This window comes from Temnothorax nylanderi, unplaced genomic scaffold, assembly GCF_030848795.1.
Source record: "Temnothorax nylanderi isolate EJ_2023f unplaced genomic scaffold, tnyl_v1.0 TNYL_tig0002_pilon, whole genome shotgun sequence".
Lineage (NCBI taxonomy): Eukaryota > Metazoa > Arthropoda > Insecta > Hymenoptera > Formicidae > Temnothorax > Temnothorax nylanderi.
In genome coordinates this window covers 1858243-1875847 of record NW_027249064.1, presented here as the reverse complement: position 1 = coordinate 1875847, position 17605 = coordinate 1858243, and the positions used below count along the sequence as shown (strand labels likewise).

Below are 17605 nucleotides of genomic sequence, written 5' to 3'. Positions count from 1 at the left end.
TAACGGATTGGGAACAAGTCATGCATAATATTTTGTGTTTTCTTATATTTATTTTTTTCTTGTAATATACCATAATAGATAACAATCTACAAGAAAAAAGAATGTAAAATCACGTAAACATTATTTAACTTTTGTTGTCAGTTTGATTAACTTAGATTTTAAGTAATTTATAAACAGAAAAACATGAATCTACAGATTGGCTATTCTCTACGAATTGACTATGTGCCTATTTACTATGTTTGACGATATTTCCTCCAACTCTGTTGTAATTATATAATTTCTCTTCAAAAGGTTTGAATGCGGTTTAAATGTATTATTTAATACAATTCTTAATAAGTACGAATAAGTAGAGACAATTAATTGATAAATAAAATAATTGATAAATAAAGATAAAATGCAATACATTGATGTAAAAAAAGATTTAATGTACATTCTTATCTGCAAAGTTTTCGTAAAAGTTTCATTTTTGTAATACATTTTGTACACTACATTCTCCAATATAGTCGCAACTTTCCAACAAATAATTAATTATCGATTAGAAACACTTTGAATTATTTATGATCCTTTGGTATGCTATAGCACAGAAAGGCATGCGTTCGCATAGTGTAATATAACAATGCCATAACTCTCATTTCTAACTATGATCATAATTCGTGTGTTATCTTCGTTGCTCGATTGTGCCATGCCAAGAATCGACTTTCATCGATATCCAAGAGCCATCATATATCCGCGCACGAACTGCTGCCAGTATTCGAGGCACGATTCTACAAAGCCGTATCCCGTGTTGCTTGAGGCGCCTTAATAAAAACCATATCGAGAAAAATCCAAAGAGGCTCCTCAAATGGACGCACAAACGTACGTGCGCACGAATATATTTCGATAATGCGACATGTGGGGGGTTTAGATAACGGATTTCGTTATCGATTGGACTAATACAAATTCGTCTTATAATTGGTCAAGATGTTATTCCTGATATCAATTGTGGTTTGCCCTACTTCTCAAAAAGAAGAAGCTTTTGAGAAAGTTAGGAACTCTTGCCTTCACGCAAAATTAACTTTGCAGCCTTTAACATCCTTATCACGTTTTTTTTATAAGAACAGCGCCTCTCCTGCATTTAAATAATTTATAAAGTTGTATATCACTTCTTGCAATAAAGCAATTGAAAATTTCTTATCACGAGTAAAATTCCTCTTCTCGCATTTGTATTAATCGGTTAAACTTCCTCCGAAGCGCGATATTTACCTCTCCGGGAAAAAAACGACTATTTCGCAACATAACACAATTTATCAGCCCTCGCGGGCTCATAGATATAAAAAATTTAACGATGGCGCATAGAAGCACTTACGACCACGTGCTACGACAGCGACAGGACGCGTAGTCTTAAGTCACGTAAATTGCCACAAGGGGTACTCTACTTTACTTACTTTCATAATTACATAATTCAGATGCACAATTAAAAAAACTAAATAATTTTTTTTTACATTGTGCGGTATTAACGCGTATTTTATTTAATGCACAGTACTATGTAAAATTTGTAGAAAATATGCTGCACTTTTCATTAACAAACACGCTCATAAAAACATGTATGTATCATTTTATTATTTTAATATTAATTTGACTGTATTCATATTGTGAATAGATCACAATTTCACGTAGTTCGCATATTTGTAAAGAATATATAATTGTGACTAATTTCTCAACTAACTTGTAATTTATCGATAACACATGGGAAATATGTAGGTTACGTATTAAGTTGACAAATTTTAAAGATAATTATAATTTTCGAAGTACAATGATCGTTCCCTGAAAATAGTAGAGGGATACTTTCCCAACATCCAATAACGATCCCCTATAACACGTACAATCGTTGATGGATTACCGTCGATCCTAAGTGATGGAAATTGCTAATAAAGCGGTAGACACACAATAACTTCTTATTACACTGAAAGTTAAAATCAGTTTTGCATCTCTATAAATAGAATGTGATCAATAATCACAAATCATTCCCTGAACCAAGAATTAAAAATATTATATTAAAAACCTACTTAAGAAGATCTCAATGCTTTCCTAGTAATTTCACAATAGTTTATAACATAATTGTCAAAAGTTATAATCGTCTATTTATTGATATTATCATTTTATAAAAATTTAAAGATATAAGAGATATATAGAAGATAAATAAAAATCCCAAAGATAAATGAAAGATATCGTTCATACGTTTTAACGAGACTGAATAGGACATGTGACGCTTAAGAACAAACGTTTGGCGGATCGAGATAAACCAATATCCTTCTGCGGCAACAGCACTTTGATTGATTCTGGACAAACATTACTTTGAAATTCACCGATTTACTGGTGGGAATAGAGTCAACGTAGCGGCCTTTCAAACTTTTTTATAAAATCAATATTCTTATCAGAAAAAAATATATAATTATTTCAGATTTATAGCGACAAAATTTAAAAAGTTTGTTCTTAAATCAAAAAAGTTTACTTAAATTATTAGTAAAATGAAAAGGTTATCGTCTACGATGATACAGTAATCTTCTCTCTCATCAAGTTTTGGTAACGATAAATCTGCAACTCTTTGTAAATTTCATGTTCTCTTACGTCAAAATCCTTGAAAGTTATAAAGAAGAACTGGTAAGCGCGCGACCGCATACCGCATCCAAGGGAACTTGTTAAAATTCACAGAGTTTCTTGTTCCAACGCGTACGAAAACACCTACTTCTCTCTATTTTCCTCCCTAACTTTTCCGCAATTTTCGCCGAAACTCGAGATAGAAATATATAGTATAAATTTGAAGTAAACAAAATCGAAATGTGTGTGTGTGTGTGTGTGAGAGATAACATAACGTATATATTTCAATGACACGCAACAATTGCAATTTGTTTGCACATTTATTTACATATAAAAATCGGCAATTTTTATCTTAATTTTCGTTCCATGCTTAAAAGAATCCATCCCCTTTACTATTTTATTCAAGAATCTGCAGAGTTTGCGGACGGTTGCCATCGCATCCCGCGATCTCGGCTATGCTTTAATTATTATTTAGAGAAATTTGCGAGACAATTTCTCCGTGTCTGGTACTCAACAACCTCAATTGGTGTCTGGAACTCGAAACGTTAAATGGCAACCTGAGGTTTGCGATAAAAGTGTACAACATAGTCGCTGACCGCAGTGATTACGTAAAGAAACGAGCGTTACATATTATAATAGAAGCACCATTATAAAAGCTAATTGAATTTCTCATTAGAATGTATTTATTTTATAAATGACAAAAATAAAATTTGATCAGACACATATTTAATTAGATCTGTACCTTTGGTTACATCTTCTCTAATACATCAGAACGCCAGACACGTTTCAATTTTTCATCAAACTTTAACTTTATTGGCTATATGTTACTCGAAAGATAAACGTAATTTTCTTTCGAGAAATCAAAAATTCATAGTTTTACCTTACTCAAACATTTCTTTTTCATGGACGATAAAAGAATGCATAAAAATACATAAGAGGAAAGGAGAACAATAATCAAATAATTATAATAGTCGATTAATTATTTAACTCTTGTATTAAGACAAAGTACATGCCATATAGAAATGTAGCATTAAAATTTCAAAATACTGTATCACATTGTTACTATATTTCAGTTTTAGCCATGATAAAAATATAGGACAACGGGAGATTATCTACCACAAAGAACAATAGGGATAAAAAATAATGGCATAATGGATATCGATCCATGGTAATCGCTAAAAAACAACTGATATTTTGCGGGTCTCTCCTATTTTTATCGATATTCACGTATTTGTAAAAAATACAATAAACATCTTACAAATAGAATTTAATTTTAAAAAATATAATAAAATTATGTATTTGTATGGTATGCAAAATAAATAAAAAGTAATAATATAAATGCAAAAATCAAATAAATAAATCAACGTTACTAATATTAAATATTAGTGTTATTGCAATAACTTGGCTTTAATAAACTTCTTATATATAATAAAAAATGTTCTTCATATAATGAGTGATATGATATATCTACCGTATTTAACTAACTCTCCACCCTTTGATTATACTGCTGGTAAGTTTCCTTTTTATCACAAATTTTATTCGATTAACAATCTCATTACTCTTAATTAAAAGACAGATAAAAGATGAAAATAAAGCGTAGAAAATTCTGTGCCGTTAATACAAAATGCGGACAACGATATTAGAAAAGTTGTCAGTATCATTATCGTCTCACGGAATCACGTTCATCTTTAGACAGAACGAAGCTGCTTTTAATCAACAACGAAAAAGAAATGAATGCAAAGCGAAAGTGCAACAACAGGTAGAGACATTGTGCAGACCAGAAAACGACATACTAGTGATTAAAAACAGCGTCGTTATTTTACTGTTTCTCAAGATTAACAATGAAGCTCGATAATCCTAAGAAATATAAATATTCTACCAATATTTAAAAAATAATATAGTAGAAGAGAAATATTAATAATAATAATGCAGCTGCTTCGTAAAGACATGGAAATTGACTGAATTTAAAATTTTCTAGCAATAGCACGTATTTTGAGCATACATTTATAATTACTTTTAGCTTGCATCTTCTTTGTCGCGCGTCATTAACGTTTCTTTAATTCCGCGCATCTTTACGCCCTATTTCGCTCATAACAGATCTACACTGCTATGCGGACTCAAACGTGCGAAGATTCGCAAATCCAGTTGTCCCACGGGATGCATTTCTTCTCTCTTTTTCCCCTCTTTTTGCATCGTTGCAACAAGAGCGAGTGGTAACGAATCAAACGTAAATCCGTAGCAAAATTATGGAAATGAATAGTAGAGCATATTTCCATACAGATTGGTCCCCACGTTTCTCAACTGAATTGTTCTATTTTTTCTGCAATGTGACGCCGGACGTCATAATAAAACGACATTCGTCAAAATGATTCAATCGTTAAAAAAAAATTATGGTACAATGTTTGACACACAATAGTTCGTACGGCAATTTCTGTAAAACCGCAGAAGACAGTCGATTATCGTATTTCGTTGGAAACTGCAAGTCGGGCCATAACGATAAAGCCAATGAGAGCGATAGTCAAGAGATTCGTTTACTCACAAACTCGCGCGACTGTAATTAAACGCAGAAGCCACAGAAACCGACATTTCGGTCGTTTTGGGAAGGACTTTCGCCTTGTCTTTATTACTGTAGATTGTTAGAATGACGGGAAAACTTGGATAATTTTGAAATCGATGCTGATCAGCCAGACTGGTGCGGTAAGACATAAGTCGGACAAGTACATCGACCATCTGCCTCAGTAGTGGACGTATAAAAGGCGGATTACGAGAGGCGATGCATTCCCTAACCGACGTAGATAAAAGCACGTGCGCATTCGTCTTCGTATATTCAATTTATCGAAGTTCTTTCATCCTGATGACAAATATCGGATAACAGTAAATCGAAATGGCGATAGAAGAGACAAGAATAAGCACGAACGTGTATTAAAAATAATAATTTACGATATATGTACGTTAAATTGAACTAATACGCATTTTTCAACAAAACAAAATTTAACAGTTCAAAATACGAGCTATTGTTCTATTTTAATCAGTACGAGTTACTATTCTATTCATGAAAACCAGAAATATCATTTTTCCTTTGGCTTTATACGTGCGTAATGAAGCTTTCAGAGTAAAATTTTAAATCTTCAAAAAACAACAATAAAAATTTTGCTCCTTTCTCGACCTGAAAGATTTATCGTTATTAAGTTTCATATATTAAGAAATGGAAAATTTATTAATTTTTGGCTTAGAAAGTAAGCGATTTTGGTATTTAGCTACGGATCGAGAACAATATTATCTATTATTTATTTTGGTCAGTACGACTCAATCAATTTGATGTTACAAAGCCGTATATTTCCTTTTCATCAATCCCTATGAGAGGGAGACTTCTCTCATAGTGCCGCTCGATGAAAGTATCCCAAACCAGGCCAGGTATTACCGTACTACAATTATCAGCCGGAACATGCCGTTAACGAGGAAAGCCTTTCAAAGGCAACACAGAGTTTCGATTAAACTTTGTAGGTACTCCCACAAAAGAAAGATATGTATTTTTCTCGATACGCTAAGAAACTTATTTACTATTTTGTTCAATGAAAGAATCGCTTGAAAAGTTTTCCCTCTAACTCTTCTGCAACAAATTTCTGACAGTATCTCTAGCGCGTTTTTCTATTTTACGATATTACAGATACCTTATCGCCAATATGAAATAATCGATATATATATATATAGATATTAATATATAGAAAAAGACAGTACTTTTGTATACTCGGTGTGTATTTTGCGATATAATATTGAGTATATCTTGATATTATTTATTACTTATATTTATATATTTGTATGTACGGAATTATTGACAAAATTTAATTTTTACAGTGCAAATTTCTTAATTTTACCGGAAAAGATTGAAAACAGGCGTTATAAAGCTTTCTAATATACTTCATTTCTTATGTGTCATTTGGTGCACGAACAAATGGGATTGCTCTTTCAGCGACGCGGGAACGTGCAACATAAAGTCGGTCGTAGTTGCAGTTTATGTGACACGTTTAACTACAAGCTCTTGCAAAAGCGTATCATTTCATATCACGTATACTTGCGGTATCCTATCAAGTTAGAGAAGAAATATTGAATTATTTTAAAGATTTCCATTTTTCAACTCTTATAAAATAAATGAAAAGTTTTAACTCCTTTGTAAAATATGTAATTAATAATACCGAATATTACGTTATGTCTGTAGTCTGTTAGGACACCAATGGTTTTAAATCAATTTTCGTTCGCAAATATTTGTGCTACATGGCTAAGCTCAAGTTTAGTACCTAAACCAAAAATGGACGCGCGTCTTCTTGCGTATAATCTGGATTTCTGTTAAGTCGAGAATCGTGATGTATATTGTTTATCCAACGTGTATTCATAAGATTGCTCTCTATTTCATTCTTTAAGATAAAATTAGAAATGTTCTAATTATTAACATACATATTTAATTTATGATATGATATTACGCAAAATATTACGAAATGTAAACAAGAATATATCCTCAACCTTTAACTACGTAAATATCATGTACACATAAATAATATCATATCGTGCAACGGTGCAAGTTACTTTATAAATCTTCATCGGATTCCTTAATTGCAAAGGAACTCACAGCTCAAAAGTAAGGCAGAAGCAAGGAGATTTTCATCTCGATTAAAATGAGACTCAAAGTGATTTAGCAAGGTAATTGCAACTGACTCGTTAGCATCGGTCGATGCGGGGTCCCGCGCGCAGAGCCCTTTTAGCTGAACGATGCAGTGGAATGCATTGAAATTAGAGAACCGCATCGCGTCCGCAGGCAATAGTAGGGCATAGTTGTGGATCCGCCCGAACACCGAACACCGTATTCAAATCACATTACAAATAATGATACGGCAAACAACAAAGATTGTCTGTTTTACCGGAATAAAATCGCACTAACTATTCAACTACTAAAACTGATACTAAGTGTACAATGTAAATTTTACACCGTTTTTCTTTACTTTTATTCAAAAACTAATTACATATATACGCACTATCTTACTTTAATATAGTTTTGCCTAATATTTCATATGCTATGTTTGTGTGCTACAAATATAAACCGTGCAATCTAAAAACTAATAAATAAATATATAACTTTGTATTGGCCACGCGTAAATCTTTTGAAATAAATTAATAAATATAAATAAATAATTGTAATTAATGAAATATCTTGATTATCTTTTCCAGGATTTGGCAATGATAAATGCGACGAAGAGGTGATGTGATGTGGCGAAACTTTGGTTGGACGGCCGTTCTGGTCACATGGACGATATTCCTGATTTTGAATAGCGGCTTAGCTGGCGAACGAATTCTCAAGAAACCACAAAACAACAATGAAGACAATGTTCATCATGGAGCAACGTATCCCGTTTTCGATAAGAAAGTTGTCGATTATTCTAGGTTACGATACGCAAGAGAGAATTTCAAATCAAATGATCGTTCATCAATGCATGTAAAAGCAGTTTCTCTGGAATTCAAAAATACGGAAAATCGCGATTCACGACTCAATGGCTATGAAAAGCGCATTGCGATGTCAAATGCAATAGCTACAACGAAATACTTGAAAGACAGCGACGACAAAAGTGAGCGACTGATTACAAAAAGAACGGGAAAAGTATGGTTGTCGAAAGTTATCGTTATGGAAAAATCGAAGAATACAAGGAATTATCTTAAGTTCATGTCTAGCCTACGTCCGCCGCCACCTACATCCCAAGAGCTGAAAAGTGCCTCGAGAAAGAAAAGACGTAAGGAAAGAACCATCTACGTGTTCTTGAACGATCATAAAAAGATGGGAACGATAAGACACGATATTCAGGCGCATGACAAGAAAGGCGGACGGTGGAAAAAGTACGAGAGGGATCGAATCTTTAGTGGAGAAAACGGGATGACCGCATTCTTCCCCGACAAATTCACAAAGAACTCGCGTAGCGAGAAAGACAGTTCTACACAGAAGTTGAAAAATTCCGATATCTCGCAACTCAAAACTACGAAAGCGGAAATTATCGTGTCCAGATACGCCGACGGAGCACACAAACATAATAGGAACGAAAGAGATTCCCGCCAAAGTCCCGAGCTGACGAAAAACAGCACGAATAAATTGATTTACGTTAGAGTCAACGACAAATCTCAAAGAGTAGAGCCAACTTTTTCAAACTACTCAAGTTCAGAGGTAAATCGGAGTCGTGGGAATGAAACTATTACAACTACTACAGATAACGCAATCATAGAGAATTCACCGTACCAACGTTCCGTGGCCGTCACCTGGACTACATTAATCTTCAACTCCAAAATCTCGAGCGTAAACGGAGAAGTTGGTGATGAAGAAAATACCGTAAGTCCCTCTTCAGAGTATTCAAAATCGAAATCCTATAAAGTGAATGAGTTTCTAGCATCAGCCGAAGCGTACAAACGCAACGAATATTCAAAGGTAGGATTTAAAGTAAGTACAGATACACACGGGAACAAAAAAGAAAACGGGAACAGCGTCGATTCGTTCACTTTTCGCGCATCAAATTCGCTCAATAACCATTTCGCTAAGAAAAGAGCCAGCTTTACGAAGCGTCTCTTTTTACAAAGAAAAAAGAACGAATTAAAGGCAAGCGATATATTTGATCAGCGACGTCAATATTATTTTTCAACAAGCGATATTAATGCAAGTATAAATAGGAAAACAAGGAAACTTGGCGAGATGCGTATAAGAAAAAAAACGGAAGAAAAAGAGATTACCGCTGCTGCAAACTACGCAACGCACGACACGCTCGGAATCGAGCCTGACCCGTCACCAACTAATTTATCTACCAAGGGAATCGATGAATCGAACTTAGACTATCAGATGCCAGTGCGTATTTCAGTCACGCAGAAAAGGAATCCGATACACGTACGACACGTCGGATCTGACGCGGACTGCGAGCGCCGGCGGAGAACTGAGTTCGAGGCCGGAGTTCGTGACGCGTTTCGAATCGGCCTTTGGAATATCTCCAATCCATCGACAACCGCAAAATTCAATAGCTTCCTTGACCAAAAACCTAATGGCCGCCCGAAATACTCACAGAAATTTCATGCAATCAATGTCGGTACACTTCCACGCATCGCTGAGACAACTGATGGAAGATTGGAACACGACCGCGATGAACCTCGAGGAACTTCAACCGAGAGCGTATCTATCTTTTTCGGTGCAGCGAATGTCGGCGATAATTCGATCGGAATGCGGAAGATTAATGGGCATGTGCAGTCATCGAGCGAACTTACGGATGAGCCCGGATTAGAAAATGTCAGAGTTACGACGAGACGAGGTGGAAATCATCGAGACATGCATGAAGGATCTGGATTTTATTCACGAAGCGACGGTATTCATAACTCAAAGTATCGACGATATAAACGCCACGAAGATCGGAATACTCCGAGAATTTCGACGTCAACTGAATTCGACAGCGGCACGTGGAAGACACTCGATACGGCAACAACAGCGTCGAACTTGCTAATCGAATTTACCGCCAATCCATCCATTTCGACAACTGAAACAAATAAAGTAGATCAAATATCGACTAGCGCGAAAGAAGTTCTTACATCTGTGGAAGCACCGCCGTCTTCGAAATACAGAGAATTTCAGAAAGAGTGGCAATCGACCCCATTGACGACTAATCACGATGAGAGATACACGAATGCTCCGGCAAGAATGGATTCTAACGTTTCTGATTCATCAGAGATATCGTTGATAGATGCTCCGAAGACATTTAACGTCAGTTCGGTAGAAACGCCGTATCTAATCGAAGCGCACGATCGATCGAGAGCGACAACTAAAATAGACAACTCTATTATTCCGAAAGAGGTTCCTCCAGCTGTCGAGGCAAATGTGCGAATATCTGACGCTACGAACAAGAACGCCTTCGAAGTGTCTTCGACCGAGCTCATTAATTCGCAAGGGGAACACGGAGCGTACGGTAACGAATCCGTATGGACCATTGACCCACTTCCACAAAAGAACAATGATCCTTCTCGAGGTGTCTTCGAAAGCATCACCATGGAGAATATCATCGACTCATCGGCTAGTGACGTGCTTTCGGATCAGTGGCCTGTAAAGCATAGCGCAGTGGTGGAAGGTGATCTCGTCCTCGGTGGACTGATGATGGTGCACGAAAGGGAAGATAGAATTACATGTGGTCGTGTGATGCCTCAGGGAGGAATTCAAGCACTCGAAGCCATGCTCTATACGCTGGACACTCTCAATGACCGGGAGATTGTGCCTGGCGTCAAAATCGGGGCGCACATACTCGATGACTGCGACAAGGACACCTATGGTCTTGAGATGGCAGTGGATTTCATTAAGGGTATGTATGCGTACGTATGCAATGTCGGAGCATGATGATCATGTCCTTCTTTACGCATGTTGCACGTGATATCGTACGCTTCGTACAGCGAATCTTTATCAATCATAATATCGCGAAAAGCGATGAAAAAGTTAGATCTAGTATTTCGTATCTGATTCTCACATTAAATTGGTCCGAGAAATACGACATTAAACTTGACATTTGATTTATGAATCGTGTAAATACTCGTCTCTTCTTTAGTAGTGTTACATCGCTTTCCTACCTTATAATTTAACATTGCTTTCCTTCATTCTTACGGATTTAACTTTTATGACTTTATTCTCCTATATTTTAGATTAAAACTAGATCTAACAATAAGCTTCGCTAATTTTGCCTTCCTGCGCAAAACCAAACAAAATCAAGTTTGAATATTTCATATTTCTCCTAAGAGAATTCCCGATATATTGTTTTACTATTGAAAACACTGCTATACCGCAGGTCTATAATATCTCCAGAGAATTTTCCAATAAATCAGGAAAATTAAGCTAGCGAAATCAACATGTATTAACTCATTTCTCTGCCTTGCGCAGTATAATGATTGGATACGCTCAAGGCGAAAAATATATGTACATATATTATACATGTGTATACACACACACACACACACACTCACATCACACCCGTCACATTGTTAATCCATTTACATTTGTATGATAGAGAATATAGTCAAATATCTTTTAAATCTCTCTTTAAATCTATTTATTAATTCTTCATACACATATTGATCGATAGTTATTTTGTTTATGTTAAAATAACTATCTTGTTTGTTCGCTTCAATAATTCAAAAATTATTGTAACAGTAAATATATTTTCATTGTTCGATATCTCCTTTTTTCATCGAAGATTGCAATAGGTGCAGTATTAATTACGATAGGCATTTTATATTTAAATATAAGTTTGTATATATGTGAGTGGATAAATAAGGTAAAAATTAAACATCAGTAGGCCAACGTTCTACAATGTTGAAGAAGCATATTCAACTACCGGTAAATTTCCGACCGGCTGTCGGTAAATTTCCAAGTCGGGAAAGATCCATCGAGCTTTTCACAAAGTACCGACTACCCCACAGAAACGCCAGCATTTGATAAATTACGCGATTTATCGTACGCTGGGCTTTCTGCGCATTTTGTCGCTGTCAGTATAAACTATAGAAATATAAAGCTCCATATCAAGCATCGATCGCGTCTATAAAATTTATAGAGCACTCTTTCCCCTACTTCAGTTTTCAACACAGATTCTCTTCTATAAAATATCGTATCATAGAAGAATTACTTTAACTTTAATTTGCAAATGTATCTGTTCTTTTGAAATAATTGTACAAAGCATTTTGTTTGATGATAATATCGCAAAAGAGCATAATTTTCTCTTCTAAAATGATCTAAGAGAAATTCTAGCTTCTTTTCCAATCCACAAAGTTTCCATGAAAATGTAATTTTTCGAGTTAACACGTTTGCTTGGGGCAGTATGAATCATTTGTAATTCAAAAGAAATGCAAGCAGTCGCGTTGCATACGATATAATTCTTCCGTACCAGTCTCAGCAAAAGTCACGTTGCAGTTGTAGAGAAAGTCACACGCCCCAGCGATACCAGCTGCACAGTGATAACATCCGAAAAATTGTCGTTGTATTATTCAACGGATAGTACACCCAAGTGAACTATCTTCACTATGCGGAATATGAATTCCCTATTCGATCCATATATTTAATCTTGACTTGGGTTAATAGCCGTCGGTGAACGCGTGATACTGCATCGCTGTAAACTTGCGTTCTACCAGCTGGCACCAACTCGTTGATATTCACGATGGTCGTAATCGGTTTTATTGATACTTTCCCGGAAGAGAGATTTATAAGCGGCTTATAGGCGTGGATAAATCCCAGGAAGTTCAAAAATCATCAGCAAACGAAAGCGGATTTATTAAATTTTGTCGAAAAACTAGATGGTTAAATTTTTCAGTAAATATATCAATAGCTCACCGAGATATACTTCCTCTTTGCCATTAGAAGTCCCTAATTTGTACTATTGACATGTTCAAGAATTGTCGTGTTCACTTCTACATTGCATCGTAGACGCAATGTGATTTACAGAACAATTTTCAAGAAATCTATGAAAGTACTGCTTCATAAATTTCCACGTTATCGAAACAAAACATAGATGTAATTAAAAATAAGTATTTAAATAAACAACAACAAGAAAAAATAAAAAATAATATTTTACATAATTCAGTTCGCGGTAAAACTCTTAATATAAATCCTGTAATAATATGTATAATATATATATACGCGTATAATTATACATAAATCACGTATTATAATGTGTAATTAATGTAATAATCATATATAGTATCAAAAAATATTTTCTTTGCGATAAATTTGACGCAAGTGGATATACAGTGGATCAAAAAAGTATTTGCACGCCCAGTTTTCTTACAATAACTTTATTCGAAGGAATAATATATAATTACGAATTATGTCCATAAGTAACTTATTACATACAATACATGTAATATTATCCTTCGAATAAAGTTATTGTAAAAAAACTGGGTGTGCAAATACTGATCCACTATATATAAGTATATGCATTTTCATAATAAAGTGGTATACCACGTAAACAAGAGCAGCTAGATAGCTAAACCGAATTAATTCAACATGTTCGGTATGTGAAGATAATCTTCAAATCGATAGGTCTTTATAAGCCGTTAATTAATATTGCATGCTGAATTTCCCATTGAGAGCGTCGCGGACATTGCGGTCTGTAATTATTATTACCTATGATACAGTTCGTTCTCCGCATGTGCAGAGTGTATAGCGAAATTATGCTAACGCAATCGTCACGCGAGACATTAATATCACTTTGGACGACATTTAGAGTTCAAAGAATCGTTATAGATATGAAAACAAAAACAAAATTATGGAATAAAAATATTTCAAGAACTATTTAATCATTTATATAACGATAATTCTGATGATGATTGTAAGAAAATTATTAATCTATTAACAATCTAGTATACAAAAAGATGATTTCAAACAGATGATAATGAAGATATAACGTCTAAAATTTACTAATTTAAGTCGAAAGTGTAATTTCGCCGCGTTTGTTTCGTCGAGTCGCTGTTGCTCTTTGTTTCGCAAGACACCAGATGTAATGCTAATAATAGCATGCTTTACAAATCTCACTGTCATGAACCGACGACTGCAGATCTTCAGAATTATTATGCCGAAATGATAACTTTTAACGTTAATAAACAGTAATATGTTTACATCACTCTCGACGCGCTGCAGGGCTCATAATATTAATAGAGTATATAACACATGATGCATTTTGATTATTTTAAAATATGCAAAAATTTTTAAAATAAAGCACATGCCGCATACATATACATACATATGTACGTCTAATTTAATGTAATCAAAACCTGCCATTTCTTTTTTAATTCAACTGTGACTGAAAGCGCTACTGATATTGAAACATTTTGCCGAATTCGATGTACATTCGTAAATACCAGAATTCATATCTGATAACTGAACGGTGAACGACGTTGTACCTGTTGTCATTAAAATATGAACGTTTTTGCGTTCGAACTGCACGCGAGCTCTCGAGATAATGTTGCTTCTCGTGGCGAGCACAGCAATTTGTCACGACTTGCTTCCCGACGAACGATTCAAAAACAACATTTTTCAACGTGCAGCTCAGCTGAGGCACCACAGCAGGAGATAATGGCAAAATCGAATACCGCTGTACCTCACGGAAGTGAGCAGTAATAACGATTTTATGAAAATTTAATGAGACCAGAATTTCCACCGGGGAATGGCATTCTCATTCGAAGCAAAGAGTCATTTGCAAGAATAGAGAAGAATCTGTGAAATTCTAACTGTCTTGTTAAAATGTTAATTATTATTGTTATGAAAATGTTAACGACATCGGCAAGATTGCGAATAGCAATCCTTCATTCCGATTCAGAAATATTTAATATTATATGTATATCTGTTACACTGCATATATTGAGAAGATTCTTGAAAAGACATTAAAGGTAAAGAAATATAACTCGAAAACAAAACTTATTCAAACTTTGATCAATCTTCAATTGAAAACTTTTTTACAAATAAAATTTTTAAGCAAAGCGACGAATCGCTATCGTTTGATGTAAATTTTAGGTATCGTAAAACTTCTCTCTGGAAAGCGCCAATAAACGCGTTGCTCTCTTTCTCCTACAAGTCCCGAGTTGTTGATCAATGTTACGGGAACGCTACGCTGCGGTGGAATATTTAAACGTGTGCTCGCGTGGCCAATATATCGGAACATCAAACGTGCGCTTGCTTCCTTTGTGCGAGAATACTAACGTTGTAACATACCTTTATATCGACTATTTTTTGAAACTTTTATCCGTTGCGTTATCACTTTCTGCGAATGTCCGAAAAACTGTTTCGCCATTGCCGGAAGTCGTTTGTCACGGAATTGGCGTTCAGAATATTACATCTGTTGATACTCTTGCACAAGTATTGTAAAAACGTTTTTAATTTGCAAAACAAATGCTATCCTCGCAATAGTAACTTTTAAAATCAATTTTGCCTTTGTTCTAAATATTAGCACGAAGTTGCTGTATGTCACGTAGAAACATACGCATTAAAAATTTTAAACGAACATTAAAAGGCAGCATGTAGTTATTTGTATTTCTTTTTTTGAACAGAAAGCTAACCAACAAACTTTTCTCGTCATAAATTTGTTATAGTCTAGGATCATATTATGGCTTAAAAAGCTTTGCGAATAAAAACCACGGGGATTCAAACCACTAGCGTCTAACGAGATTTAAACCGGAGTTTCCGTAAATTAGTATGCGATACTTAATGGTTTTTTTTTATCAGGATTATGCTCGGCCTCAGGTATTTATCAAAGTGCTTGTTACAAGTACTTTTTTCATAATTTTTATCTCGTCACTAAAAGCAATGCAAGGAATTTCGTATGGTTGCATGGAGCGCAAGAATGAAAATGACGTATACTTAAATGAATATCCAGCATATAACTTTGTGCGGAAAGGACAAGCCGTAATGTCATATGTTTAGCTGCGGTATGCACCATGATGAAAGAATTACAATAATTGCGGTAATTCAATTCACAAAATTAAATTAAATTAGTAATATAAATTTATCTCTAGAAAAGACGTACGCGTGATAACAGTTTGGTTAAATCAAAGTAAGATTAGCTTGGAAATTCTGATATTCTTATATAAAACATAAAATATAAAATTTTGTATTAAAAATTACAATAGTTGACATATGATGTTCATTATTCGTTTTTGCAAGAATTCAAAAGAAGACGAAATAAAAGATACACATATAACACAGCGCTATTTAGAACGAACGTTGCTCTGCGGATGAATAATAATGGGACAAAAGTAATCTTTCAAGTCACGTTTCATGCTCGTTATATTAACGTACAAGGATCTATTATAAATCACGACTCCCGACTCGGTGAAAGCTAATCCTAGGCAAAGCTTTAGATATTCTTAACAAATCACAGTCGATTGCACGGTTGCGACCCGGCACTTAACGAACTTATCTCGGCTCGCCCCGAGAGAATTGATCACCGAGATATAAGACTTCCGGCACGAATTTCCGAAGCCACCTCAGCCGGCTCCGGCTACGTGATCTCATAAGTAACTGCACAAAAACACGCCTAATCCATTTTCCGCGGCCATGATGCACCAAGCACGTGATCACTATCGTTTTTCTCCATTTCGCAATCCGTTCGGTGCAGTCGCGACTCTTTAGGTTCTGCAACCGGATAGCGCATCGTTTTATTTCTGTTACCTTTTCCTCATGCGCTTTTCCAATAAGCGGATTAAATAAAACGTCAAAAAGATCGTCCAATATTCTTTTAAGAGTATTATAGTAACGCGTTGGATCGCTGTCTGTCACTTTACACTCTCATCCTTACGTTTTGTGTGGTAGGTTGCAAATCGTGAAACTACTTATATCTCCGTATAATTAGATATCTCTTAACATATTCACCGCCAAGTGTATTTTACGTGACTTTTCCTTCACGCCAATTGAATTATTTCACATTAAAAAGAACAATAAAACATTTAATTTATAGTATTAAATAATTTATAGTAGTAAATTTGTAGTATTTAATTGCACAAAGATATAATACGTGACGTATTTATTTGACTGTCGCTCCATGGCGATCACCGATGACCGTCATAGCGATGAATGTGTTAATTTTATTGATTTTACACATTGCTGATGTCCTTTTGTCTAATTTCACATGTTTGATACTCGTAAAACTAAACCCGTCTTAAAGAGTGGAGTAGATTAAATCTCAATTAACAAGCACCGTGCACTAACCAGACGGTTTTATGCACTCACGCGGTAACGCTACCAGACGGTTCTACGCACGCATTTTTGCATGGTTGCACAGCATAATAGATATTCATGAACTATTACGCGTCGTAACCAGCTGACGTGCCGAATTTCAAGACATTATCGCGCGTGTAACAGATGTCGCGCATTTCTAGAAATTGCTCTCAATTTCTCGATCAATTAATCGTATAGGATTGGTGCAGCGCCAAATCGGACCAATCGTTCCCTCGGTTATAGCCCAGCTATTGGACTAACGTGTAGTTTTAACGTCGT

The 17605-nt window shown here is 35.2% G+C and overlaps 1 protein-coding gene and 1 long non-coding RNA gene across 6 annotated transcripts in view; one reads left to right on the top strand and one right to left on the bottom strand.

Moving 5' to 3' along the window:
• The window catches only part of Glurb (metabotropic glutamate receptor B), a 134001-nt gene that overhangs the window by 38880 nt on the left and 77516 nt on the right, over positions 1 to 17605 (top strand). For all 5 annotated transcript variants that reach the window (XM_071699347.1, XM_071699356.1, XM_071699337.1 and 2 more), the window contains one exon: positions 7798 to 10937. In XM_071699347.1, the coding sequence (XP_071555448.1) occupies positions 7814 to 10937 (3124 nt within the window). In that variant the 5' untranslated portion in view covers positions 7798 to 7813. The remainder of the gene's footprint in view (positions 1 to 7797; positions 10938 to 17605) is intronic.
• Positions 1 to 17605, bottom strand: part of LOC139768963 (uncharacterized) — a 510605-nt gene that overhangs the window by 433587 nt on the left and 59413 nt on the right. The window lies entirely within an intron of this gene.